The 27,078-nt window shown below is 41.1% G+C and overlaps 1 protein-coding gene across 1 annotated transcript in view; it reads left to right on the top strand.

Moving 5' to 3' along the window:
- The window catches only part of notch2 (notch receptor 2), a 39,911-nt gene that overhangs the window by 9,264 nt on the left and 3,569 nt on the right, over positions 1-27,078 (top strand). The window contains exons 3-34 of the mRNA XM_026305583.1: positions 12,544-12,818; positions 13,248-13,470; positions 13,595-13,728; positions 14,262-14,384; positions 14,798-15,031; positions 15,616-15,771; positions 15,857-16,042; positions 16,613-16,726; positions 16,817-16,930; positions 17,124-17,357; positions 18,460-18,570; positions 18,699-18,891; positions 19,174-19,319; positions 19,439-19,552; positions 19,686-19,805; positions 19,898-20,050; positions 20,248-20,476; positions 20,779-20,980; positions 21,383-21,536; positions 21,897-22,081; positions 22,202-22,334; positions 22,502-22,753; positions 22,901-23,013; positions 23,867-24,393; positions 24,489-24,830; positions 24,942-25,084; positions 25,164-25,374; positions 25,524-25,611; positions 25,742-25,895; positions 25,973-26,292; positions 26,395-26,542; positions 26,700-26,797. Of these exons, the coding sequence (XP_026161368.1) occupies positions 12,544-12,818; positions 13,248-13,470; positions 13,595-13,728; positions 14,262-14,384; positions 14,798-15,031; positions 15,616-15,771; positions 15,857-16,042; positions 16,613-16,726; positions 16,817-16,930; positions 17,124-17,357; positions 18,460-18,570; positions 18,699-18,891; positions 19,174-19,319; positions 19,439-19,552; positions 19,686-19,805; positions 19,898-20,050; positions 20,248-20,476; positions 20,779-20,980; positions 21,383-21,536; positions 21,897-22,081; positions 22,202-22,334; positions 22,502-22,753; positions 22,901-23,013; positions 23,867-24,393; positions 24,489-24,830; positions 24,942-25,084; positions 25,164-25,374; positions 25,524-25,611; positions 25,742-25,895; positions 25,973-26,292; positions 26,395-26,542; positions 26,700-26,797 (5,929 nt within the window). The remainder of the gene's footprint in view (positions 1-12,543; positions 12,819-13,247; positions 13,471-13,594; positions 13,729-14,261; positions 14,385-14,797; positions 15,032-15,615; positions 15,772-15,856; positions 16,043-16,612; positions 16,727-16,816; positions 16,931-17,123; positions 17,358-18,459; positions 18,571-18,698; positions 18,892-19,173; positions 19,320-19,438; positions 19,553-19,685; positions 19,806-19,897; positions 20,051-20,247; positions 20,477-20,778; positions 20,981-21,382; positions 21,537-21,896; positions 22,082-22,201; positions 22,335-22,501; positions 22,754-22,900; positions 23,014-23,866; positions 24,394-24,488; positions 24,831-24,941; positions 25,085-25,163; positions 25,375-25,523; positions 25,612-25,741; positions 25,896-25,972; positions 26,293-26,394; positions 26,543-26,699; positions 26,798-27,078) is intronic.

Here is a 27,078-nt window from a genome sequence, read left to right as displayed (position 1 = left end):
ATAGGTAAGCTAATGATTGTTAACCACACATATTGGTCCAGCATTTTATCCTCTGTCACATGCCAAGTTATTGTGGAAACTTGAAATAACCTGCCCACTACCGGTTGTGAAATCAGATCATTAGGGAAATGTGCTTTTAGTGTAAGGGAGACCAGTGGCCTTTATGATGTATGCCCTCCACTTTCTGACAGCTTAGCCTAGTTTGTAATTAAGACTGAGCTATCTTTATAATTGCGTTGCCACTCCTGAGCCAAATTCCCAACAAAAACACACACATAGCTGGTTCAAGAACCTGATCATATTTCTTCAAATGTGCTGTGAATCACAGTGTATGTCTGTTCCCAGACCTTTGGAATTTCAGCACTCTGCTACTTCTGTAAAAGAGATTAAGAAAGCAACATTCCTTAATCAGTTTTTGACATTCCCCCGGTCTAATTGAAGGTCACATAGACACTGAACCCAGGTGCAGAGAGGCATTAACATGTGCATTTTTGTCATTTGGCAGACACTTTGACTCAAAGCAATTTACAGGTGAGGTACAAAGCAGGCAAAAAAGCTGCATTAGGGAGAAAACAAAAGCTAAGTGAAATAAGAAGAAATGTTTTTCATGACATGTTAAGTGCAAGATTGGAGAGATTTAAGTGCATAGGAAGCTGCAGAAGACTTCTGTGTTCAAGACTTTTTTGAAAATTGGGAGTGGAGCTGCTGGGTGCGCATAGTCATCGTTGGACCACTGAGCTTTGCTTGGGATGTTGCTGTGTGGTGTAGGGACCACAAGACACCGTCCACTGGCTGAGCGCAGTGGGATGAGAAGCCTGGATGAATGCATTCTGCTAGGAAGGTGCTGTTGAGGTGACCATTCTGTAAGCGTATGTCCGAGCTTTGAACCTGATGTGGGCTGCCACAGGGAGTCGGTGCAGAGGTTTAAACAGTGGACTGACGTGTGTGCTTTTTGGAAAAGCTCCTGCATTTTGGATCAACTGGAGAGATTTGGTTGCACATGTTAGCAGAGCGTTTCAGTAGTCAAGACGAGAAATAGTGAGTGCTTGCATGTTGGAAGTGTTGGGTGTCTACAGAAAGGTAGACACTGATCTTTCTGAGAGGCTCATTGTCTCTGTACTAGCTGCATGTCTGTGTGATTGCATATGTTTGTGACACTCCTAGTGAACTTCAGAATGAAGAGAAAAATTTTAGTCAGCTATGGTATTACTAAACAAAGGGGATCAGTTAACCAGTTACGTGTGACTAAGATGTATGTTGTCATGCTGCATCTAGTTAGTTTGCAACTACATTTCAAACTTGTGTGATGCAGTGCGCCACAGGTAAGGTGACCTTTTCAGGCTGAGCTTAGAAAAAGGCAGCTTTTGTTTTGGAAATGTTTCTACAGTGGAAGAAACACAATTGGATTGTCTTGGTTAGATGGTTTTCAAACAAAACACCTAGAGATCTGTTGTTAATAAGAACTGACAGGCACGTTGTACCAGTAGAGCAGTACTTTATGCCAGTACATACTGGCATGTGCATCTGAAACAACAGTAGTTGATGGCTAGACCACATCCTTTTAGTTAAATATTTTTAATTTTGTTTTGATTACTTTTACTACTATTTAATTGCTATAAGTAGTATTACCTAACTAGTACCTAATTTTTACTTTCCAAGGAATCTGAGACTATTAGCTTTCTCTTGGATTTCCTCTTAGACTTTCTCAGCCAGGCTGTCTCCATTCCTGAATGCAAAGCCAGTATTTTTTTCTATGAATTAAATGATGACATTGATGATAAAAGAAACAGTAGAGTGTGACTTGAAGAGTTTCCCAGTTTAGAAGAGTCAGCTGACAGAGCGCAGGCCCGCTGTTAGACCGATTAACTAGTCAGTCCATTTTTTCCGCTGTCCTCAAGCAAACATGAATAACTGTACACACAGACACACACATTGCCTCTGTCAAGTCTGTCTGCTCCTGGCTACACTGTTCTGCTGGTCAAAAGGCCTTTTGTGTAAAAATCTAATTATGTGTTTATTAGTCTCCTCAGTGTAGTAAAGGCAGTCGGTTGTAAGTAAACAGTCACTGTGGCCTCTTGGCTCAGACCAGCTTAATTGTCTCATGTGGATCATGCCTGTTGTCAGAATCTGAGTAGCTGAATTATTAAACAGACAATTAATTGCACAGGCTTATATGAGTAAAGGCACCGCTCTTTTCAACTGATGCACAGTAACATTTGTTTTCCAAGACATTTTAAGGCACCAGTTTATAATTTACAAGCCTGTTAGAAATGCTGTGAACGGGAAGCAAGAGCAGGTGTCAAAATGCAACTTTTCCTAGTTTATGTAATAACAAGACAATATTGTTCATAGATTTGTACAGGTGAAGATTGTTTTTATTTAACAAATATAATGAGACAATAACACAGTGGAGAGAAGGCCGTGATATGATTGGCAACAGAATGAGCTTCTGTGCATGTTGTCAGTGTTGATCTCACCTCTAGTGCCTTTTCTGTGGAGTTCCCTTACATCCTAGAGAATTGCTCTAGTCATATTTCTGTGTTTTTCACCATTTCATTCCTTTTTAGAGACTTTTGTTCTCAGGCCTTGCTGCTTTTACACTTAATGCAGAGAAAGAAAGAAAATGCATAAGGGAGAAAAGAGAAACTTTTTTTTTAGAATCCAAAGTACCGAGGTCTGTGTGGCATTTCCAGAAATACATCTGAAAATGTCCTAGGACTGTCCTGAATGGCAGTCTCAATTGTTTCATATTAGGCCTGAAAAATGTTTTGCAAGAGAGTTTAAGTTCATGGGAGAAGTTGACTTGTTGCCTTGCAGGGTAGGGTGCAGAGAAGCTGTTTAACCGGTGACACTACAAGCCGTCAGCTTTGAGTGTGAGAAAAAGGTGTGTCTCTTCATGGATTTGTGACACAAGTCACCAGTTTGCTTGGTAGGTACATCTCTACTGAGGGGACACATAAGATAAGGGATTGGCTAAGAGGACAGTGTCATTGGTCTTGCTTTGGGGTCACGCAGGATTCATGACACCAACATGGAGACTGATTCACTGAATTAAAATCTTAGCAATTCAAGCAATAGTGTGGCTACACACATTATGGTGCACAAGCATGCTTTTCTTTCAGAACAAGATCTCTTTGTCTGCTGTCAGGCCATGGTGCAAACTACGTCTCTCTTCCTCCCTCCTAATCCTCTTCTTTCCTTTCTGTCTTTCTCTTTCAGTCACTGTGATGCCTTTATGTTTATTTTTTTAAAAAAGACTTTCCTTTAGAGTGAGGGGAGAGAGTCCTTGTATAGACGTGCTGCCTGTTTGATCTGACAGGTAGAATTTGCCTGCCAGGCAGACAGAGGAAGAAAAAGGACCAAAAGAAAAGAGGATGTCTCTTCACAGGTAATTTGAGGAGGAATACCTCGGAGCACAACTCCTTACTAATGATGAGAGAACAGCACTGGGGGGAGGAGGGAGACAAGGGAGGAGCAGAGCAGTGAGAGGAGTGTAATTTCCCTCGTGCAATGGTTCCTTCATCAAAATGTCACTTATCCATCCATGCCTGAGTTCCTCCCTTTGCTTCAGAGATTTAGATGCCCCTGAACAGAGCTCACCTGGCCTCTTAATCCTTCTCCCATAGTCCCAGACTCTTTCTTCAAGAGTCCCTTTTCTTGTGGCATTATTTCTGAGATCTTGATTTTTTTTTTTTTTTTTTTTGCCACGTGTTTCATCTCCTATTCATAATCGTGTTTCTTAAAAGCTGTAGATCATGTCCATGTCTCCTCTCAAAGGCTTGTGTCTTCACAAAGAGAATGAGGCAACAGAGTCAACACAGAGAGGTATAGGAAACAGGCAAAGATGATAATGCAAGAAAAGTGGTTTAGGACAATCACTTTTGTTTCACACCTCTACAGCTGACACAACACCCAACCCATTGCCCATGTGCATACACAGGCTTGTTTTTATATTCACTTACATTAATTTCCTGGAAACTTACCCCAACCTTAATCATAAGCCCTAGCTGCCTAACCCTAACCTTAACCTAAACTTAATCTCTTCCTAATCTTAAACAGTCATCTCTATATATAGTGAGGCTCTAGATTTTGTCCCCACAAGGAAGTCAAGCCAAGCCAAAATGCATATACACACACACCCACACACACACATACTCATTTTAACTGCGTTAGGCACATGATCCAGACTAAAGTCAACAAACCATAGAGTAGGAGATAGTAACCTGTGGCAGTGATTGCCTGCTCTTTTTTTCCAAAGTCCTATCTCTTTCCTACAGCCCAGCTAGCAGCACTGTCACTGTGGTTGAGCCTGGAACCACAATGATAAGCGTTTCTTTGTGTACATATTTGTGTTTGTGCTATGTGTGTGTTTCTGGAGAGGCAGGGGCACCTTGAGCCTTGGACAAGTTCACATGCTGGACAGAGAGGTCTGAAGCTTAGCGAACATTTTGTATTTAAATGGGGGAAATGTAGCTGTGTGTTTTCTGAGTGTGAGACAATTTGACATCGTCAGTGCCAAACAATTATTTTGATTATGAACTAGTCACTTATTTTATTGCTTAGTTTTGAAACACTGTCACCATTTCTTAGCACCTAAGGTGAAGGCTTCAGATTATTTGTTGTCACTGACCACCCCCCCCCAAATTCCCACAAAAAATTAATTTCTAATCTGTTAAATAAACAGTAGCTCCTCACATGTGACAAGCTGAAACAAGCAAATATTTTGTTATTGTAACTAAAGATTCTCTCAGCTGTCGGCTCATTAGATCAACATAGCCTGTCATCAGTGGTCACTGGGTTTTGCTTTTCATTTTTTATTTCTTATTTCATTTTGATAAAAGAAACAGACACCCAAATACACAACTCCCATTCAGCTCAGAGGTCTGGTGATTCAAACCCCACTGTCAGAAAGAGGAAGCCTTTCAAAACAGTGGGGAATGTAGCAACCAGGCCATAAACCCACATACAGTAAGGTGACAAGTGGCTCTCTGTAACACACTGAGCATGACACTGTGGGGTCAAATGTACCTCAGTTTTGTCAATAGGGCACACATTCTCTGCACATGCACTATGATGCAAGTTGTATGTCTTCTTCATTTGGTTAATTTGAAAAACGATCAGATACTAAAATACTGTCAAACATTAAATGTCATTTAAAAAAAAAAACCTGTTTATTACTCACCTTGTTTTGTGCCAGTAAGAAGTTACAAGCAGAGTGTTGGAATAGCAAAAACAAACATATCTACAAGCACCTGACACTGACCTACTTATCAGGTCAGTGTCTTTGGGTGGAGGTATTCACTATATTTATTTAATTAGAAATTTCTAAATCAGTCGGTAGCTGAGTATTCTTTGTGTAGATCTGCATATGGAACGCTTTTAGGCCAGCAGACCTATTGTTGGTGATTTCTTTTCAAACAACCACACAGAGGATAATGACAGAACAACGCAGAGACAGGCAGAAGAAGCATTCAGAGAGAAAATGGGTCCTGCACTGTGTGCTGTAGCGCAGACACTCACACAATGAGTCTTTTTGAACGTGTTTCTAAACTCAGCTTTTACCACATGGCGCTAGTTTGGACTCCACCCTGCTCTGCGCTCCATTATTCTGTCTGCAGACATGCTTTCCAGCCTGACTGCCTGCCTTCCTTCTCTCTAGTTATGTGTCGCACTCTTATTACTTTGCTAGCTTTTACTTCCACGTCATTACTATCTCTTCATTCTATCCACCTTCCTCTTCTTTGCTCTCTTACATGTTTTTCTGGTATAGGTTTGACATCACTTGTAGACGTCTTCCTGTCTGCCTCCTCTGTGATTTTTTTTTTTTTTTTTTTTTGTAGTTGTTTTTGCCTCTGCCTCTTTTCTTCTCTAAAAATGCGAGAAGAAATTAAGAAGTGATAGTATGTCAAAAAACACTTCCCATTCACGAACACTACATTATTACTACTGATCAGTTAATTGACTTTTTAGTAAATATGTATTTTTTAAATGAATTAATATTCATTTAATACTCATAGTTTATAACCCATACCTCATAACTCAACCTTTACATCTAAGTGTAGATGTGTAGAAGTGTAGATTTACACTATGTGTAAATGTGTGAAATAGTCCTCTACAGTCCTCCTCACCCACTGATATATGGGCCTAAACCTAGCTGCATGCTTTTTGCAGCAGCTTCCAGTTGCAGCATGGGACTCTCAAAAATTTGAAACACTGAGTCGTGTTGTAGCATAACATTGTTTTTGCCATTGTTTTTACAAGAGAACTCATACTGTACAGAGTTGGCATACAGAAACCAGCCTAAAACAAAAAACCATGACATTCGGCTTCTGCTTTTTTCTTCTGCAGCAGCCTTCCTGTGTGTTTACTGTAGACTTGAGTCGAAGCATGCAACATGTTCCAGCCCTAACTGGTGAACTACTGCCTCACGTTGCCAGACCTATCCACAAACTACATTAAGACTGTGGCAGTGTGAGAGAAAAAAATCTGGCAGAACTCACTATGTGATTTTTATGACTTTTGAGTTGTCTGGTTTTCATCAAGGGCATCCTGTAGCTGCCATAAACTGACTGGTTCATGTCATTATTATAGTACTAGTGGGCTTCAGGTGGCGGTGTTGTGGAGAAATCGTCTTGCAGTGTTTAGCTTTTTTGGTAACGGAGTGTGTGTGATTGGAAGGAAGTAGAAACGCCTAGTGGGCTGCCTATGCACTGCTGTAGATCTTTCTTTTTTCAGTTCTTGTTTGTTTGTTCAGTCCTTTATGTGCAATAGTAACAGCAGTAGTTGACTGGACTGCCTGCACAGAAATGGTGACAAAGTGTGGGCTCATCCAAGCTGACTTAGAACAGATGCGGTCACACACAGATATACCACCACCACTGTGATACACATGAACACACTCAAACTTGTCTTGGGAGCTCCTGAAGCCGCCCCCGCTATTCAGCTTTACGATTTGTTTTACTTCTGAGTTTGGTAAGACTGTGAAAGTTAATCAGCATGTGGTATGATGTCTGAAGTAAGTTTTTGATGTTCACATACGAAGATCTTGGTCTCATGTAGTAACCAAGACAATTATTTGTTTTAAACATCAGTTGGATTATTGTAGATTTGATTTTTTTTTTTGTTTTTGTTTTTTTTTTTTACATACATGTGCCCTGGTATGAATATTGTTTCATACATGTTCCTAATTTACCTCCACCACTAAGCAGCATAGCTATGTACAGAAGCAACAGCAAAGAGGAACGTGCTGTGGATTTGACTCATGATATTTGTGCATGCACACACAGGACTGCAGTACATTGAATAGGCTACCTCTGCTCTAGTCAAGCCAGGGAATGATCCAAGGATTGAAATGTGAGCTGGTTTATGCTCTCCCTCTTTCTCTCTCACACCGCTACTCTGTAATGGCCGCAGGGGGAGTGCATGATGGAGTTATTAAGCGTTACTGAGAGTAGAATAGCAGTGGTGGTGGTTGGGTTGTAGTTAGGGAGATGTAGGAGGTGAGAGTTAGTACAAAAGAAAAGGGGAATGAGGCAGTAGGGATGGGGGGAGGGTGATGAGTGGGGAGCCTCAGATAGGAATTAGACATGAAGGAAGTGGGGGAAAATTACATGAGTGAGTGAAAATCAGCCCACCTCTCTGTTCATTGAAGCCCCCATGGCCAGCCAGGAGACCCAGAGGTCAGCATAAGGTGGAGGAGGAGGAGGAGGAGGGAGAAAACGAAAGAGAGAAGGGGGTGGGGGGTCTGGGAGAGAGAGATTGCAAGCGAGGGAGGGGAGTGCATGAAATGGGGGCGCTAATGTGAACCAGCTGTAGAAATCTGACACCTTGAGAGTGGGTTAGAAATTAGAGGTGGAGGAGTGAGAAAAGGAGGGAAAGAAGGGCTGCAGGAAACGGCAGTAAGTAAAAGAAGGATGGAGAAAAGAGGAGAAAAAAAGTCCTCACGGAGCAAAACAAAGAATCCCATAGATGAGTTGGGCTGCAGAAACCCACTCTGTTGTGTTGTTCGTGAAAGCAGAGCTGACCGTGTGTGCCGAGGTGTCAGTGTGCAGTCATCTTTGTGCAAATTCTAGATTGTTCTAGGTTGTAGCGTGTATGGAAATTTGTCTGAACAATCAGACAGTTTCTTGTGTTGTATTCAGCGACTGGCCAGCCAGCATGTGGGGTTATCTCTTCCTTGGTGAGCCACCACTCCCTGATAATGTGAATCATGCACAGCCTTGTCTGTTTGCCCCAGGCTGTAGTGAGACAACCAGAGGCTAATAATGAGCTATACCAGGCAGTGAAACCTGAAGGACAGGGCGGTATCGTTTCCTGATGCCATGGCATTTGGTTGCGTCAACACTGGTTAGACAGCAGCGATTTAATTTAATAGAACTTACTAGGTCTCCTCTGTGGACACATTGGAATTTTTACACAAATGTTAAAATTCACAAATCATTTTTCAAAGGTGGTGTTGAGTTGCAAGATAACCCAACAATAGGAATCATGATATGTTGCTACATTAACAAGGACTTTGATTTTAAGCAGCATAGTGTTAATTCTAAACTCAGATGTCTTAAAATTAGGCTAAACATTACAACAAAGCACCAGTTTCAAATTTCCTGCCTCTTACTGAAGTGGTTATACCTAAAGAATGCATCTCATATTGCCCGTAATTTTAACAGTGAAAATGTGTGAAATGTCCAAGTGAAATGCAAACCTGGCATTAAACTGGACACGGTTCTTTGTGTGACAGCTTGCTAATGTGATGTATGTCACAGGGCAGAGGGCCATGCCATTACTCTGAGTGAATGGGAGGAGAGATTGTCCAGGACAAAAAAAGAGCAGTCCTAATTCCCAGGACAGCCGTCTTGTTGTGATATGACGACCAAGCTGTGTTTTATTAAGAGTGCTTGGGGGGACATCTTTCTGTTTGTGTATTTATGGGTGCGTGTGTGTGTGTGTGTGTGTGTGTGTGTGTGTTTGTGTTTGTGTATACACGTGTTTTCGAGTGTGTAGGGGGTTGCAGTGCAGACTTGTTGAAACCTGGACAGAAACAGAGACAGTGGGAGGTGGGCCATGTCTAATTTGACAGGGCTGAGGTGAAGAGGCATAAATCCTCTTTTCTTTGAAGATCTGCTGTTACTAATCTACCATCTCTCTTGTTTGTTTACCAGCACCATGAATATTTTCTCTTTTAATTGAAGATTTTTACTTCAGGGAGATAAATTGCATGTTTAAAGTGGCTTGTGATATTTTGTTTTGTCATTGTCAGCTAATCTAAGACCAAAATCAATAACTTGTTAGTCAATCTAACTACTTTCCAATGTCTATTGCCTCTCTGTGACTAAGCCATCAATCGTGGCTTAACAAATGCATGATTTCCTGTTTAAATAAGAATCTGCGACCACTTGAGAGCAAACTGTACTCCACTAGAGACATTTATTGGGATTATTTTTTGTACTGGATTAGGGTCACCGCCATGTATTTCCGGCAGCAGGGCAGTGTATTAAATCTTGGCTCAAAATAGACAGTTCATGTTTGTAGTATTAAAGGACCAATTCAGTCAGTGCTGGGTTGACAATGTTTAAACATCAGTAAAGGTCTATGGGACAGGGATAAGCTACATCAGACTTTAGTTACACAAACAATAGGATAGGATCAGTTCATTTGTTGATAATAACAAAAACAGAAAAAAATGCCTGACATGTCCTTTAAATTTGATTATGAGATGTTTTGTCATACCAAGTGTAAACAAATTAAAAACTGACATCTAAATCATGGACATTAATTTTATGGTGTTTATTCAGTTAAGTGTTCTTCATTCATTTGTGTACATTTCAGTGTGTTCATGTTACTGTATGCTTGTGAACCAAATATATTAGTTAGAGTGGGTATTTTCTGTCACATGTTGTTTGTCTTATTTAAAGAGACACTGCGTGACTCACACGTCCTGCCAGGCAGAAGTATCACAGATGTGATTGATCTGTGACTCTTCTGCTTGGCATGATTCATGAATCTCCTACTTTCCCATGAGCTCACAACCTAATATCTTCAAGCTGCTTTGGGGTGGAGTGGCCAATAACAAATAAAAGTTAGGAAGCATGAGAGAATTTCGAATGTTTCCCATCTTCATTGTTTCATTAGGCTCATCACACAGGTCTATGATGCTAAGTTTTCCCTTTCCTTTATGTATTTATGAAAGAGGGTATTAGATTATCTATCTATGCACGTCTTGCTGTGTGCTTTATCTGTGCTCTCCTATTATGTTACTTGAACCCCTCTAGGGAGGCAGGTTTAGAGGCCTGTGTAAGAGGCAGCCGGTTGCTCTGTCGACCACAGTCCCCAAACGGCATGTCTGCCATTTGCCATACACACACGCAGCGAAACAGACGCTGATCAAAATAGCATGCACAGGAAATTACCTACCTAATAGCATTTTTACACAGAACAAAATACCACCTATGATCAAATACTTTCACACAGAGAGAAGTAGTAAGTGAAAGTAGGAGGGACTAAGATAAAATAGAGGAACGGAAAGTGATGAAGGGTACATTGTCTGATGTGATCCCTGCTGGACATGTTGTGTAATATTGTAAATTCCTCACTACTGCTCAGCACATGACTGATTCACCTTACTGGAAAAAAAAGGAAAAACAGAAATTGAAAGAAATCAGTAAATAGAAAGAGGGCAGAACATACAGAGACAGTCCATATAACAAATGTGGTCACAGCAATAGGCAAGTGTTAACTTCTCTTAAAGTCACACAACATAAAAGAGCAAAAGTTGTCAGTTCAGTTCAATTGAATGAATTTGTATAGTGCCAAATCACACTAGAATCGTCTCAAGGCACTTTACATAGAAACCTAACAAATCCTTCATGAGCAAGCACTTGGTGACAGTGGAGGAAAACTCCCTTTAACAGAAGAAACCTCCAGCAGAACTGGACTCAGTTCAGGTGACCATCTGCCTCGACTGGATAGAGGAGAGAGAAAAGAACAGCAACAATAAACAACAAATAGACACTGCAGGTTGGTGGGGCCAGTAACTGCACAATAGCAATATACAGCTCGAGGACCAGGGACACCTGCAGAATGTACAGAGAGAGAGAACATAAACTACAGAAAAGGCACAAAGTTAATGACATTCAGTGGTGGCATATACATGTGAGGGGGGTGGAGGAGAGGAGCTCAGTGCATGATGGGAAGTCATCCTGGCAGTCTAGGCCTATAGCAGCATAACCAAGTGATGGTTCGGGGTTGCCTGAGCCAGCCCTAACTATAAGCTTTGTCAAAAAGGAAGGTTTTAAGTCTAACCTTAAAAGTAGTAGGGTATCTGCCTCCTGAACCCACAGGAGAGGAGCTTGATAGCTCTAGGAACTCTAGGAACCACAAGTAGACCTGCCCTTGGGGAATGAAGTGCTCTTTTGGGATGATATGGTACTAGGGGATTTTTTTGGTATCTTTAGGAGCTTAATCATGAAGGGCTTTGTACGTGAGGAGAAGGATTTTAAATTCTATTCTGGATTTTACAGGAAGAAGCTAATTGAGAATAAATATGTTTGTTTTCTATAATATGGACATGATTAGATTATGCTAATAATCTAATTAGATGTTGATATGTTGTATTACCTATCTGTTAGCAGAATTTTTGTTTAAATATTACTTTGTACCCCCACCCCAAACAAATTTCTGGTGTTTTCCACTTGTTTTTAGTTTCTGCCATACTTCAGTCAACAACTTCCAGAAAACTCCACCTCACATCCTTCTGCTTTTGGACTTCTTCTTTGCCATCACTGACCCCAGTTCAACCTTTCCACCGAGCTCAGCTTCCCCCTTTTCTCTTAGGGTTTATGTGGCAACTAGTCAAAGCAATTCAGGACCCAGGGCACTCTGTTCAGTAATTGTAGGGTTAGTGGTTCAATTCCTGCATCATCTTAGCAAGACACCACAACCTCAACTTCTTCAGTCTGGCAGCTCATGGTGATATGAATATGTGTGTACAAATAATGTAAATAGATTCCTGTCTCTCATGGAGTGAAGGGACTAAGTAAATGTAGTCAGTTGCCATGGAGTCATTAAACTACTACTTTTTCTTTATGTGCAGTGACTCATTTTGCTAATGTATGGGGTGTATGTATGTATGTGTATGTATGTATTGCTATGTAGGGGTGAGGTTCCCAATATCCTGATCACTATATGCAGTGGCAAGACTGAGTGTTAGAGAGTAGTGTTTACCTGCACTGGTTCATTTGTTTCTTTGAAGTCGTGTACTAGAGTGCTCTTTAGCAGATGCTATCCTCAGTATGCTCTGAGCAGCTCCTGTCTGATGTGGTGAATTATATACACCTGACTGAAACTCACTCTTTTTTGTTTTGTTTTTCTTCTCTGTGAAGCACACACGCACACAAATACATACTTGTCTGTTTGTTTAATGTTCTTTTCTGTATTGATGGTTATTTAGCTTTAAATCCTTGTGTGTACATGCTTTTTCAATCGTCATGCCTAATTTCATTTTTGTTTTGTTTTTGTGTGTGTGTGTGTGTGTGTGTGTGGGGCCAGGTGTGCGCCAGGCTTCCTAGGTGAGTACTGCCAACATAAGGACCCTTGTCACCCTGGCTACTGCTTGAATGGAGGGAACTGCTCAGTGTCCATGTTAGCTGGTGTACCAGTACCAGGCAGCGCCACCTGCACCTGCCCTCTTGGCTTCACTGGACAGCACTGTCAAACTCCCCAGAACTCCACATGTTACCCCAACAACCCATGTGCCAACCGAGGTGCCTGCACCCTGCTGTCCCTCGACAAGTACAAGTGTGAATGTGCTAGAGGATGGAAAGGTAAGGTTCTGTTAAGCTAGTGGGGTCTGCCATCCAAGAAGCCATTAATTACCTCCACAGAGGATTGTCTTGAAACTATACAGACAAATTTAGTTAAAAGTTAAAGTTTTGGAAGCTGTTTGAAAACTTTCCATGTAGTTGCCTTACGGCTTAAACCCAATTCTTTGGAGTTACTGCACTACTGGTTGACACGTTTGGCATGTGTATCTCACAGAAGTCTTTGCATTTTTGATGCAGCATCTTCATAAAAGTGTTATAGGATAAAACAAAACATCTGAAGACGTTTCTTCATAATCACAAATACAAACACATCATTCGATACAACTCTTCTTCTAGTATCCAAGTCTAAATTATTCATGGGGTAACACACTGAGAAATGACAGATAAATATAACCAATGCTCAGTTGTCTTTCTCTCCTTCATTCCCAGGACCTCGGTGTGAGTATGAAGACAGTTGTCTATCAAGTCCCTGTGCCAATGGTGGAACATGCAATTCTTTGTCTGGTGGAAACAAACAGACCGAAAGCTACTCATGCTCCTGTCCGCCTGGATACACAGGCCCTCATTGCCTTAATGACACAAATGAGTGTGCCACCATGCCCTCCATATGTCAGAATGAAGGAAAATGCATTAACACCCCTGGTTCCTACAAGTGAGTATCTAGTTTATAATAACCTAATCTGCGCTTTCAATCTTCTTAGCTAGTAGAAAACAGGACAATATTTTTTATAGAATTGTGAATTAAATGAAGTGAAACTGACTTGTCATTGATGCAGGTGTAGCTGTGCCCCGGGGTTTACTGGCCGACACTGCGAAAGTTCATACATCCCTTGCTCACCTTCACCATGCCTAAATGGAGGCACCTGCCACCAGAACTCTGAAACCAGCTACTCGTGTCACTGCCTTCCAGGTAGGATGTTCCTCTGAGCTCACACTGAATATAGACCAGAAAAAACCCAGGCTGATACCACATTTAAAATGTGACCAACCACTGCACAGCAACATAAATATTGAAAGTTTTGTTGCTGGATGAGAGAGAGAGAGAGAAGGGAAAGCAGGAAGGTGCGAAAAAGATATGGAAATTCAAGTGATTTGAATGTAGGGATAAAGAATCACACAGTAATTGGTATTTAACAGTAAATGAATGTAGCTTTGAGTGTCTGAGTTGTTACATTATGTTGTTTGAGATGCAAACAGTCTGGTCCTGCTGGCTGTGGTGTATTAGACACATTGTACTGTCAGTTTGCTACATTTCACAAGTAGACATAACAAACACACACAGCTGCTGTTTATACTGTACCAGGGCATGTTATAATGCTTGTGTACACCTGAGGATATTATACTAAAGCTAATGTATTTGATCATGTGTCATGTGTCTAAACTCTACACATAATGAATACAATGAATAATTCAATGAATTACTCTTTCTTTAATTTGTTGAAGGTTTCAATGGGACTAACTGTGAGAACAACATTGATGACTGCCCTGGTCATCAGTGTGCCAATGGAGGAACATGTATGGATGGAGTCAACACATACAACTGTCAGTGCCCTCCAGAGTGGACTGGTAAGGCATTATATTTTTTACATCTTGGTAGTCAAATTAGTTTGGAAAGACTTTTCTACTTTTGGGTCTTCATTTTTCTGTGCTGATTGAATAACTGTAATAGATAATAGTTCACAGCCTTTTGTGTTATCTGTTTTGATATCATATTTCCTACCATTCTACTGTTGTCTGTCTTTATGTTTTTTAAGGCTCATACTGCACACAGGACGTGTCTCTGCTAACACATTTTTGTGGCCAGTGCCAGCTTTTCATTTACAAAGCAAACATGCATAGATCAATTTCATTGAGCTTTTCTGAGTTTATGTAGAACTAATCCAACCAGGGGATGCATTGCCAACATGATGCTGCAGCATTCTTAGACTGTGCATATTTAGCCTACTTGCGTTCATTTTTCTCTTTACTGGTCTCCACAGGACAGCACTGTACAGAGGATGTAGACGAGTGTCATCTCCAGCCAAACACTTGCCAGAATGGAGGTACTTGCAGCAACCTGATCGGCAGCTATGTGTGCGTATGCGTTAATGGTTGGAGTGGACCTGACTGCTCTGAAAACATTGATGACTGTGCTACAGCTTCGTGCAGCCCAGGGTCTACATGCATCGACCGAGTTGCCTCTTTTCTCTGTGTCTGTCCATACGGAAAGACAGGTAGGCCAAAAGCTGTTGGGCATTTTTGTACCAAACCGTATAACACACTAAAATAATAAAAATAACTGTATATCAAGAAAATCTGTCAAAAGACAAAACTGAAATGTTGTCTCTCTTCCCTTTAGATATTGCCTCATGGTTTACAATGGAAAAAAGAGAAACACAAGTAGTTCAATAAATACACAATATCAGTATTGCTGTTTTCATGGAAGATGTGTATACTCTTTATCAGTTACTGTTGAAAGAGTTTCGTATATTAGGGGACTTTCTGTGTAGTTAGTCTAATGAGAGCTGATGTAATTTCTAAGAAGATCATTTCACTATATTCGTTAAAGCTTTTTCCTCAAGGAAAAGGTGCTGAATGCTATCCATGTCAAACTGTCAAACAAGCCTTGCCTTAAAAGTAAACCTCTCTGCAATAGCAAATTTGCATTGAGTTTGTTTTTCATGCATAATCCTGCATTGGAAATTCTCTGGGGATATTTTTTGTCTCAGCACAGACAAGTCCTTTGAATTTGAATAATTGATTCTGATGGCTGAACACTTAAGTTTATTACTCATTCTTACCATCTTATTCTTTTTAGGCTTACTCTGCCATAGAGATGATGCCTGCATCAGTAGCCCCTGCAGGGAGGGTTCCCACTGTGACACAAACCCCATCAGTGGCATGTTCAACTGTAACTGTCCACTTGGATATGTCGGCACCACCTGCAACACTGACATAGACGAATGCAGCATTGGTGAGAAACAGTGCTACCCTTCTCAGATTTGCATACACATGTCTGCTCTGTATGGCTTTCCAACCCATTTCCCTATCATCTCCAGGTACCAACCCCTGTGAGCATGGTGGTCAGTGTGTGAACACCGATGGCTCCTTCACGTGTAACTGTGTTAGGGGTTACACTGGACCACGCTGTGAGCAAGATGTACATGAGTGCGCTTCAAACCCCTGCCAGAATGATGGCACCTGTCTAGATCGTATTGGGGGCTACACCTGCATCTGCATGCCTGGTAGAGTTTTTGAGAAATTATGTATTACTTTATTTTTTAAGCATTTTTTGACCATCCACAATTTTCAGTCAGGAGGAGATTTAATGGAAAATAATAGTTTACTGATTAATATAATCTAGAGGTTGAGTCATGGCTTCATCAGTCCAATTGGATGGGTGGCGAAACGTTTTACCTTTAAAGAACTGAAAGTCTAGTTGTCATGACTCAACCTCTTTCCCTGGACAACTGAGAATCTACACAGACTTGATTAATAGAAATCACTACAAAAGACTTAACTAAGGCTGTAAAATGCTTACTTAGTTTAAAAATTTGTGGAAATTAAATCTAAATCTGGATATTCCTGATCAAAACGTAGGAGATGAGCAATTCATGTGCTACATTTTTTCCATTCAAGGATGTGTAGTAGTTCATGAGAATATAGTGAACATATACAAACAGACAGGGGAAAAAAACGTTCTTGTTAGAAATGCTACTACATTTAAATAAAACTGCAAATAAACTTTAGAACTTTAGCAAAGGTGACCCATTAAAAATTCAGGAATAAAACCCTATTTCTGTGTATTCCTGCAGGATTTATGGGAAATCACTGTGAGAATGAGGTGGATGAGTGTATCAGCTCCCCCTGTCTGAACCAGGGTAAATGTCACGACCAGGTCAGCCGTTTTGTTTGCGAGTGCCCAGCAGGTTAGTAGACATGAACCTATGTTTATGTATTTATGTTTTATGTATCTGTTTCCAGACTGTTCATCAGGTTGTTCTGTGTTCTGTTTTCAGGCTTCAGTGGTGACATGTGCCAGATAGACATTGATGAGTGTTCCAGCACACCATGTTTAAATGGGGCCAAGTGTATTGACCGACCCAATGGATATGACTGTGAATGTGCCGAAGGTAAAAGGGAATAATTGTTAATTTGAAGTAAAAGTAACATGATTCAAATTCTGATTTGATGAACAAACAGTCCTGTTGCACTATAAAATGATGCCGATGTCCTATTTGACCCAAAAAATAATCTGAAATAGTCACATGATCCATGATACAATATCTTTGGTTGTTATTCTGAGAAGCATTGTCCTCACCACAGGCTTCACTGGTACACTGTGTGAGAAGAACATCAATGACTGCGTACCAGAGCCATGCCACCATGGTGTGTGTAAAGATGGCATCGCAACCTTCTCTTGTGAGTGCCATCCTGGATACACAGGCCCCATCTGTAATATCCAGGTCCAGGAGTGCCAAAGCAACCCTTGTCAGAACAGAGGACGCTGTATTGACCTGGTTAATGCTTACCAGTGCAACTGCCTACCAGGAACAACCGGTAAGTACTTTGTGTGTTCAGATTACTGCCTGTATAGTGAGACTAGTTCATTCTCATGAAACAGAAATGATGCAAGTACTCGAGAAATTCACTGAGAAAAGTTACCTTGTAAAAATACAGTTATAACAAATAACTTTGAAACATACACCAGACTGGTGTGAGTGGCAGTGTGGTTCAGGTACAAGCAAATGTAATAATGTTGCTCCTCTGTCTTCTTTGTGCCTCATAAGACAGTACCCTGTTTGTACTTCTCGTAGATTTGTACAAGGGGCATCTGAGCCACTTCTCCATAATAGCATGTCCTGCAAGTACTTTAACTTTTAAAAGTGCATCTTGTTGCTATATTAAACATATAGTTACTCAATACTTCCCTGCTGAATATAATCAATAGTATAATAATAAATAGTTTCTATGGACTCTTTTTAATACAAATCTGCATCATTCCTAAATAATTGCTTGGCAGATCACATTAATGTGTTCTGGAGAGTTTTTCTCATGTTGAGGTAAGAACCCTTTAATGTGAAGACTCCCATCCCCCACATTTAGAGCTTCCTGTATAGGTTTAAATGTGTTGAAGAGCACTTGATGTGTAGAAGTCACAAGACTGGGTCAAGGGCAGCTACTTCATGTTGCTCTGTGGATTAATAAACTCGGTCCAGTACTTTACACCAACTTGGGGGTGTCGTAATGGAGTCTGTACTGTACTCACTTTACCAAAACTGGTGTCAGGTCTCACTTTCAGGTTTCATGCCCTCACTTCCCCTTCACTGAGGTGCGTAGTCCTATGTCTGTCCATTTTTCTTTTTGTATTCCTTTTCATCCTGTTTCTCTGTCTTGCTGTCTCCCATTTTTAACAGTAGTTAAAAGTTTAAAGTCTTATGTCGTAACCCACTGCTATATTAAAGTTCTGTCTCCATTTTTAGTCACATTTCTCACTTCTTGCTAAACTCTTTTTTTATGGAGTCTTCCTCCCCCTGGTGGTAAATTATCTCATTCTCATGAGGTTATTGCTGTAGTACTCAGTAAGCACTAAGCAGATAAAGTGATGAAGAATATAACCTGAATATTTTCACTCTTAATTTGTGTATTTTTTTCTCCTCAGGGGTAAACTGTGAGATCAATGAAGATGATTGTGCTAGCAGCCCCTGTGATTATGGACAGTGCCAGGACGGCATTAACGAGTACAAATGTGTGTGCGCACCTGGATATACAGGTATGTTTTGTAAAGATCTAGTAAAGTGTTTTCAAAATGAAGCATATTATATCAGAATATTTTTATCAACACAGTAATCCAGCGTGCCCCATGATTTGGCTAATTCCAAATGAATTGCTCTCTAATAGGAGTTAAATGCGATGTGGAAATTAATGAATGCAACTCAAACCCATGTATGAGTGGGGGAACGTGCTTGGACAAGGTCAATGGGTTCCACTGCCTGTGCCCACCAAACACCCATGGTCCTCTATGTCTCTCTGGCACCGACCACTGTGCTCCTCAGCCATGTGTGCACGGAGAATGTATTGAACGGCAACATGGGTATGTTAACTTTCTGTTTTATAGTTTAATAGTATAGTTTCCCCTTTACTCTGTCTATATGTGAACCCTTCACCCCCTACAGTTAAAGAAAATGTATTTGCCTTGCTTTGAAAATTTGCCTCTGCAGTATTAGCATAGCTGTTTGTATAATGATATAATAATCCAAGTTAACAGCCGTTTGAAAGCTCTTAGAACTGATGCTGGAGATGGCATCCCACTGTTATTATTACCCTGTGGCTAATTTCACATTTAAATTTGAGCTTACATTTCTGTGGTGTAAAGGTACTACTGTGAGTGTGAAGCTGGTTGGACGGGACGACACTGTGATCAGGAAATAGATGAGTGCCAGCGAAGTCCTTGCCAAAATGGTGGCACCTGTGTGGATCGACGTAATGGCTATTTCTGTCAGTGCCAGCCTGGTTTCAGAGGTAACATTGATATTAGTATTAATAATTTTTGTTTATCAGCATAGCATTTTCAAAACTTAATACTTAGATACCTATAGAAGAAAGAAGAAACCAATGAATCCTGCCTTCTCTCTAATTAGGTGCCAACTGTGAGAAAAACATAGACGAATGTGCATCCGGGCCTTGTCTGCACCAGGGGTTCTGTATTGATGGTGTCAACAGTTACACCTGCCAGTGTAATCCACCATTCACAGGTTGGTGATAACCATATTTCCACCATATCAACATCCATTTCTTAGAATTAGTGTCTAATTGAATATCATTCTAAGGAAGATTTTCATTCAGTTTATTTTATCATTATTAAAAGTATGTGCAATATCAATATAGGTAAAGACTGTGAGGTGGAACAGGTTCCCTGTGCATCTCATCCATGTCAGAGTGGGGGAGTGTGTTATCCAACTGCAGACTACACATCTTACACCTGTCGGTGTCCTGCTGGTTGGCAAGGTATGTGTGTATCTTCAGAATATTGTTTTAAGTGTCCGTCTGAGTATGTGTGTGATCCTTTACTAATTTTAGTTTTGTTCCCAACTGTGTAGGTCAGCGCTGTAATGAAGATGTGAATGAATGCATGAAGAACCCTTGCAAAAATGGTGGTCGTTGCATAAACAACTCAGGCAGCTACATGTGTAAATGTCAACCTGGCTATAGTGGACACAACTGTCAGACAAACATTGACGACTGCTCACCCAGTGAGTTTCTGTTGCGACATAATTAGACACCATGGGTGCATAAGTGTATACACGATGTAAAAAAAAAAATTAAAAAAGGAAGGTGGTTCGGCCGTTGGCGGATTGCCCAGCGATAACTTAGATAAACTGAGTACCTAAATTTTAAATTTAATTTCTGTTCACAGAAAGCCTCTCTTTTTCTCTTCTCCTTTCCACAGACCCATGTCTGAATGGAGGCTCTTGTGTGGATGAAGTTGGGGGTTTCTCCTGTGACTGCCGCCCAGGTTTTGAAGGGCACCGCTGTGAGATCGAGGTAGACGAGTGCGCCAGTCAACCCTGTAAGAATGATGCTGTGTGCTGGGACTATGTCAACAGCTTTGTGTGCGAGTGCAGACCGGGTTTTGATGGTATTCTGTGTGAACGCAACATCCTAGAATGTACTGAGAGGTGAGTCATTCATTCAACTCATGATCCATGATGCTTAATTAATTCTTCTTGAATGATTTCTACTGCATCTCCAGCAATGACCTAATAGAATTAGGATAACTATCAAAATTAAATGTCCAATCTGGATAACAGTGGGTTCTTCAAACAAACTCTGTGGCTCAACAAAATCAAGATAATTTTTTCATTTTATGCTTTCTTTGTTCTTCCCTTTCATTCATGCCTTTTAAATTATGTGTCTGTGTCTCAGCACTTGTAGACAGACGTTTTTTCATTAATTACTCTTTTTCACCTTGCTTGCCCAGTTCCTGCCTAAATAATGGGACTTGCATCGATGGCATCAGCTCCTTCATTTGCCGTTGCCGTCCTGGTTTTCAAGGGACATTCTGCGAGTACGAGAAGAATGAATGTGACTCTCAGCCCTGTAAAAATGGCGGTACCTGTACTGATGGCATGGGCACATACCGCTGCACCTGCTCAATGGGATACAATGGACTGAATTGCCAGGTAATTGGTTTGCAAGTGTTCAGAGTAGATCTGCTGGCAACGGGCATGAACTAGGTCTTAAAAGTGTTGGAAATTTGAAGTGAAAGCTACTTAATAGGGTCTAAGTATATAGAACAATGTATGCATACAGACTGGAAAGGCAAATGTGTGATTTGTGGTCTCCAAATACAGTTGACCAGATTGGAATAAATGGGTTGCACACACAAAACAGAGCACTCAGATAGTGAGGGAAACTACTAAAAATTAGTCGTCAGCAAAGTGTAATTAAATAATAGTTGTAATCAGGTATGGTTAATACATTTTTCATTGAGGCTTTTTAAATGCGGCTTTATGTGAGGTCCATCTGTCTAATATATTCACAAAGCGCTTTAACTGTCTTGTTTTTCCTATGTTTATTTGCAGAGCCGCGTAAACCTGTGTAGTCATGTGCGCTGTCACAATGGCGGTGCCTGCTCTCAAACAGGAACCTCTTGGACCTGCCACTGTAAAATGGGATGGACTGGACTTTACTGTGATGTTCCCAACATGTCCTGCCAGGATTTTGCTGCCAGGAATGGTGAGAGACTACTTCCTATTGAGTTTTTATCTCAGTGACACCATTATTTATAGTTAGGATGACAGCAAATATTCTCGTTACAGTGATGTAGAAATTCAGCACAGAGGTCAGCACAAGAAAAACTGTGTTGTCACTAAGCCAATTTGCCATGTGTGCCTGTGTAGAGTTTCAGCAGTTTACTTTAATCTCTGCATTTAGCATTTTAAGCATTATAAACATTTAATAAATGCTTTTAACACAAATCATCTTAAGCTTAAATTAGCTTAAAAGTGTTAACCAAATCTAAAGATGGGCAATAATTGAAAACAGTCAGTTCACAGTCTTTATTCACCATATGCACCTCCTTTTCCAAATGACTAGGTATGGAAGTGGAGAATGTGTGCAAGAATGCCGGGCAATGTGTAAATGTGGGCAATTCCCACCAGTGCCAGTGCCAGGCTGGATACATGGGCAGCTACTGTGAAGAGTTGGTTGATGAGTGCCAGTCAAACCCTTGTCGCAATGGAGCTACATGCAAGGACTACCAGGGCACATATGAGTGTATAGTAAGTCAGTTCTAAGCTTTTTGTGTATGTGTTTGTTTTATAAGTTTCAAAGCGTGTGAACCAGAAACATTTAGTCCTGAAGCAAACAGTAAGCTAACCTCTGCTGCTTCATTACCCCAGTGTAAACCAGGTTACCAAGGGGTGAACTGTGAATATGATGTTGATGAATGCCACTCAAAGCCCTGTCTCAATGGGGGGACCTGTATCAACCTCATCAACCGCTTCATGTGCGCCTGCCCACCTGGAACTCAAGGTAAGTCTGCATATAGTAAAAAGGTGAGAAAGAAATATTGGATGTGTGGTATATTTTCTATAAAAATCATGAAGTCTGAGTTTATCACACATTGAAACACTATCTTGTAAAACATGTAATTTACTTGATCCACACAGTGACATATTTATTTGTCATTCCCTTCTTAGGGATCCAGTGTGAAGTAAATGAAGATGACTGCGCCCCCAAGCCTGGCTCCTGGGAACCTCGCTGTCGGAATGGAGGACAGTGTGTAGACGGTGTGGGCCGTTACACATGCTCCTGCCCTCCAGGATTCACTGGAGAACACTGTGAGGGGGATCTCAACGAATGCCTCTCTAGGCCCTGCCACGCTCTCGGCAGTCTCGACTGTGTGCAGCTAGTCAACGATTATGAGTGCCGCTGTCGCCTTGGATACACAGGTACATGGTCATTGGTCTAGTTCTGTCATTTCTTATAACATTAACGAGTAATCTACAGTAAATGTATTGGTAAATAATCGAGAAAAGTATTTCACTTGTTGATTATGACTTATTTTCCATTATAACTTTCCCTCATCTTGTTTCTAGGTCGTCATTGTGAGTCTATGGTGGATCTGTGCCTGTCTAAGCCCTGCCATAATGGTGGCACCTGTGCAATAAATATAAGCTCCATACATGGCTACACCTGTTCCTGTGTTTCTGTAAGTGTCTTTAATATTTTGAAATACCTTTATACCAGGTTATTGTTTTTTATTAAGGTCACTTGATGAACATATTGCATGTTCATCCAGCTTTCAAATAAGTTATAGTATGGCATGCCTGGCTTTTTGATCTGCTTGGATTTTTCTGCATATGTTACAAAGTTTAGAGTGTGAAGCAGAATACAGGTGGTGTGTCTGGCAGGACTCAGTGTTACAATTCATCAACACAAAAAAAAAAAAAATAGCAGTGAAGTTTCTGCTTTTTTTTTCTGCAAGCTATTGTTTTGTAGTTAAATTAACATTAGTGTATTGGGTTACACGCAGCCCTGCACACCTGGTTATCAAACAGTGAATGTTTATAAGGAATGCAAGCGACTATGAACTAAGTTAAATACTGCATATAATTTATGCTTTTCTCCATAAAACATTTAATATGAAAGTTTACAGTCCAATTAAAACACATGTTTAGGTTAATGGGTATATTTTGCTGTCTGATCACAGTGAAGGAGTATGTAATAACTTTATGTAAAAATGCATAAAGTGGATAGGAGATCCGACCTCAGTGTTTTCCTTTCTTCTCTCATATTAGAACGTCAACATTTTCACACTAAATTGTTTTTTCTACACTAACCTCTTGGTCCCTCTCTCATTCTCATGCTTGCTTCAGAGGGCCACACCATGGCTCAGGTATAGTAGACAAGCAGCAAATTTGTAGGAGAGCCTAGAGGTACATTAGACATTGTAATTAAATGTCTACTACAGATTTGTTTGGCTGTTAAAAATGCATAGCCAACCCTGACCTTTAAAATGGCTGCATTACCACCACACCTCAACTATATTTCATGTTTTATAGGGCTTCACTGGGTCAAACTGCCACGAAATCGAATACAGCTGTGCAGAACTACGTTGCCAGAATGACGGGCACTGCGTGAAGTCACCTGGTGGCCACCCTTACTGCCAGTGCCAGCCAGGCTTCGATGGGGACTACTGTGAGAAAGAGCAGACATGTCAGCTTACCTGCCACAATGGAGGAACCTGCATCAAAAAACGATTTCATTCATACCAGTACTGCCACTGCCCCATGGGCTTCTCTGGAGACCTCTGTGAAAACAACCTAACTGTACTACACTCACCCTGCCCCAATGTCGAGTGTAAGTCGCAGTCAGGGGACAAAGTGTGTGATGATAAGTGTAACAACTATGAATGCCAGTGGGATGGAGGAGACTGCTCACTCAACAGGCAGCAGCCTTGGATCAACTGTACTGCTACAGTTCCCTGTTGGGAATATTTTAAAAATGGAGAGTGTAATCAGGAGTGTAACAACCCTGGGTGCCTCTTTGATGGCTTTGAATGCCAGAATACCCCACCAGCTCCGTGCAAGTACGTAACAGTCCTCCACAATTTTCTATTGCAGTTTAGTATAAAGTACAGTAAAATCACCCAAAAATAATCCTGCTTGAACTGTGCATTTTCAGGTATGACATATACTGCACAGACCACTACAGCAATGGCATCTGTGACCAGAGCTGCTACACGGCGGCCTGTGGCTGGGACGGTCTGGACTGTTCTGCAGACACTCCACCCAAACTGGCAGATGGCACACTAGTTATCGTGGTCCTACTGCAACCTGACGAGCTGCTTGAAGACTTAAGGGGTTTCTTGCGCTTTCTGGGAGCCCTGCTGCACACCAACCTACAGGTGAAGTTGGACAAATATAATAATCCAATGGTGTACCCTTACTATGAGAGAGAGGATGAGCATGGTCGACATGGACAGAGGAGCAGAAGCAAGCGGGAACTGAAAAAGGAGGCTATTGGGTAAGGATAGTTTATGTTGAAATAGTCACATAATTTCTCTTCTTTATAGCTGCCATGAAAGTTTGAAATGGCCTCATGTCCTTGTCTGTCTTTGTATTTTGTCGTTAACAGCTCTGAGGTGCACCTGGAAATCGATAACCGAGAATGTTCACAGAGTTCAGTCAACTGTTTCTCCAATACAAGTGAGGCTGCATCCTTCATTGCAGCGGCACATATCAAAGCTGACCTGCCTTACCCTCTAGTGTCAGTCGAAGGTAAGTAGGCCTGTCCCTCAGCAGTAAGTGAAATTGATTTGGTTTGTTTTTTGGTAAAAACCTTGATTTTCTCTTTCAGACAGAGAAAGAGTTCCTCTGGATGACAAGTCAGTTTACTTGTTGTACCTGGTTGGAGTGGCAGTGTTTATTATTCTGCTTATCCTGGTGCTGGGGATGCTAGCAGCTAAGAGGAAGCATAAACATGGTGCACTATGGCTGCCTGATGGTTTCTTGGCCAATAAAAATGACAAGAGGAGGGAGCCTGTTGGCCAGGATGACTTTGACATGAAGTGAGTGCATATACAGACAAGCAGCTTTCATTAAAACATGTTTAAAATGGGACACACGAGAACAATTACCCAATAAGAATTAATTTAAGAGTAGGATTTCTCAGATGATTATTATCACATAAACTTTTTGTTTGTTTTTGCCACATCAGGAATTTTAAGAGCCAGGATGGAGCTATGATTGATGGAGGTCAGAGTCAGAGGTGGATGGAAGATGAGGTCCCATGCAAAATACCAAGAGTAAGTAAATTAAGAAAAAAATAATAAAAATGCATTTATGGATTAGAGGAAATTATGAGTAAGAAATGTTAGGAACACGAGGAAAGGTTTTAGTTCTTATGAATGTTTCAAGTTCTCTTGGTTCTTATAGACTGAAGACAAACCTTTGCTGCCCAGTGCTATGGATGGCGGTGTTGATCGAAGGGAGTGGACCCTGCAGCACCGCAAGGCTGCTGACATCACACTCACTCCCCCACAGGCTGACCTGGATGCTGACTGTCTGGATGTTAATGTCAAAGGACCTGGTGAGAAAAAACCTTTAGACTTCTAGGACTGATTCATTCTTAATAATTTACTTAATAATGAATTTCTCCTCTCCCAGATGGTTTCACGCCACTCATGTTGGCATCGCTGCGCAACAGTGGAGGCCCAGACTGCAGCCTGCATGGAGAAGAGGAGGAGGAGAGTGGAGGAGATGAGCCAGGACCAAGCGTCATTTCAGACCTGATCACCCAGGGTGCTTCACTGATGGCCCAGACGGACCGCACAGGTGAAACAGCGCTCCACCTGGCTGCTCGCTACGCCAGAGCTGATGCTGCTAAAAGACTACTGGATGCTGGAGCTGATCCCAACGCTCATGACAACATGGGCAGAACTCCCCTGCATGCTGCTGTGGCAGCTGATGCCCAGGGAGTGTTCCAGGTGAGACAACCATCTGATCTGGAGCTGACCTGATAGTTAACTCTGAAATCTGCTCCTCATCATCTCTTTTCTCTCTGCTCTTTTATCTATATCTTCCCTCAGATTCTGATCCGTAATCGTGCAACAGAACTGGATGCTCGGATGAACGACGGCACTACGCCTCTGATCCTGGCAGCCAGGCTGGCTGTGGAGGGAATGGTGGAAGAGCTGATCCACTGCCACGCTGACATAAATGCTGTAGATGACCATGGTCAGGAAACTGCATGTTTTATTTACATCCTATATCAAATATCTTTCTTTTGTATTGAATATCTATATGTAACAGAGGAGTTATAAATGAAATTGTTGTAATCCTGATTAATAATTACTGTGTATTTGTGTCTTTTCTTACCATATCACCATTTCAGGCAAATCTGCTCTGCACTGGGCAGCTGCAGTTAATAATGTAGAGGCCACTCTTGTGCTTTTGAAGAATGGGGCCAATCGTGACATGCAGGACAATAAGGTGTGTTGTTATGTTTTTGTTAATGCCATTTCAGTCATGTTCCTGGAATGCTCTGTTTGCAGTGCAACAGTAATGAAAAGTCATACAAAAGTAGAAATAAAGATACCACACTAAGTTATGTGCTTAATAATTAAGTGCAAGTTATGGACGTATATGGGCATAGGTGTACTTGGAAAAGTCATATTTAATCAATATAAGCTAGTTCTTAATATAGCAACCTATTATTTACATCAAAACTTGGTCTACACTCTGCTCGTTCAGCCATGAACTGTAAATATAAA

The sequence above is a fragment of the Mastacembelus armatus genome, chromosome 4 (assembly GCF_900324485.2).
Source record: "Mastacembelus armatus chromosome 4, fMasArm1.2, whole genome shotgun sequence".
Lineage (NCBI taxonomy): Eukaryota > Metazoa > Chordata > Actinopteri > Synbranchiformes > Mastacembelidae > Mastacembelus > Mastacembelus armatus.
The sequence above is the reverse complement of the archived record's forward strand: the minus strand, read 5'-3'. Positions and strand labels throughout refer to the sequence as shown.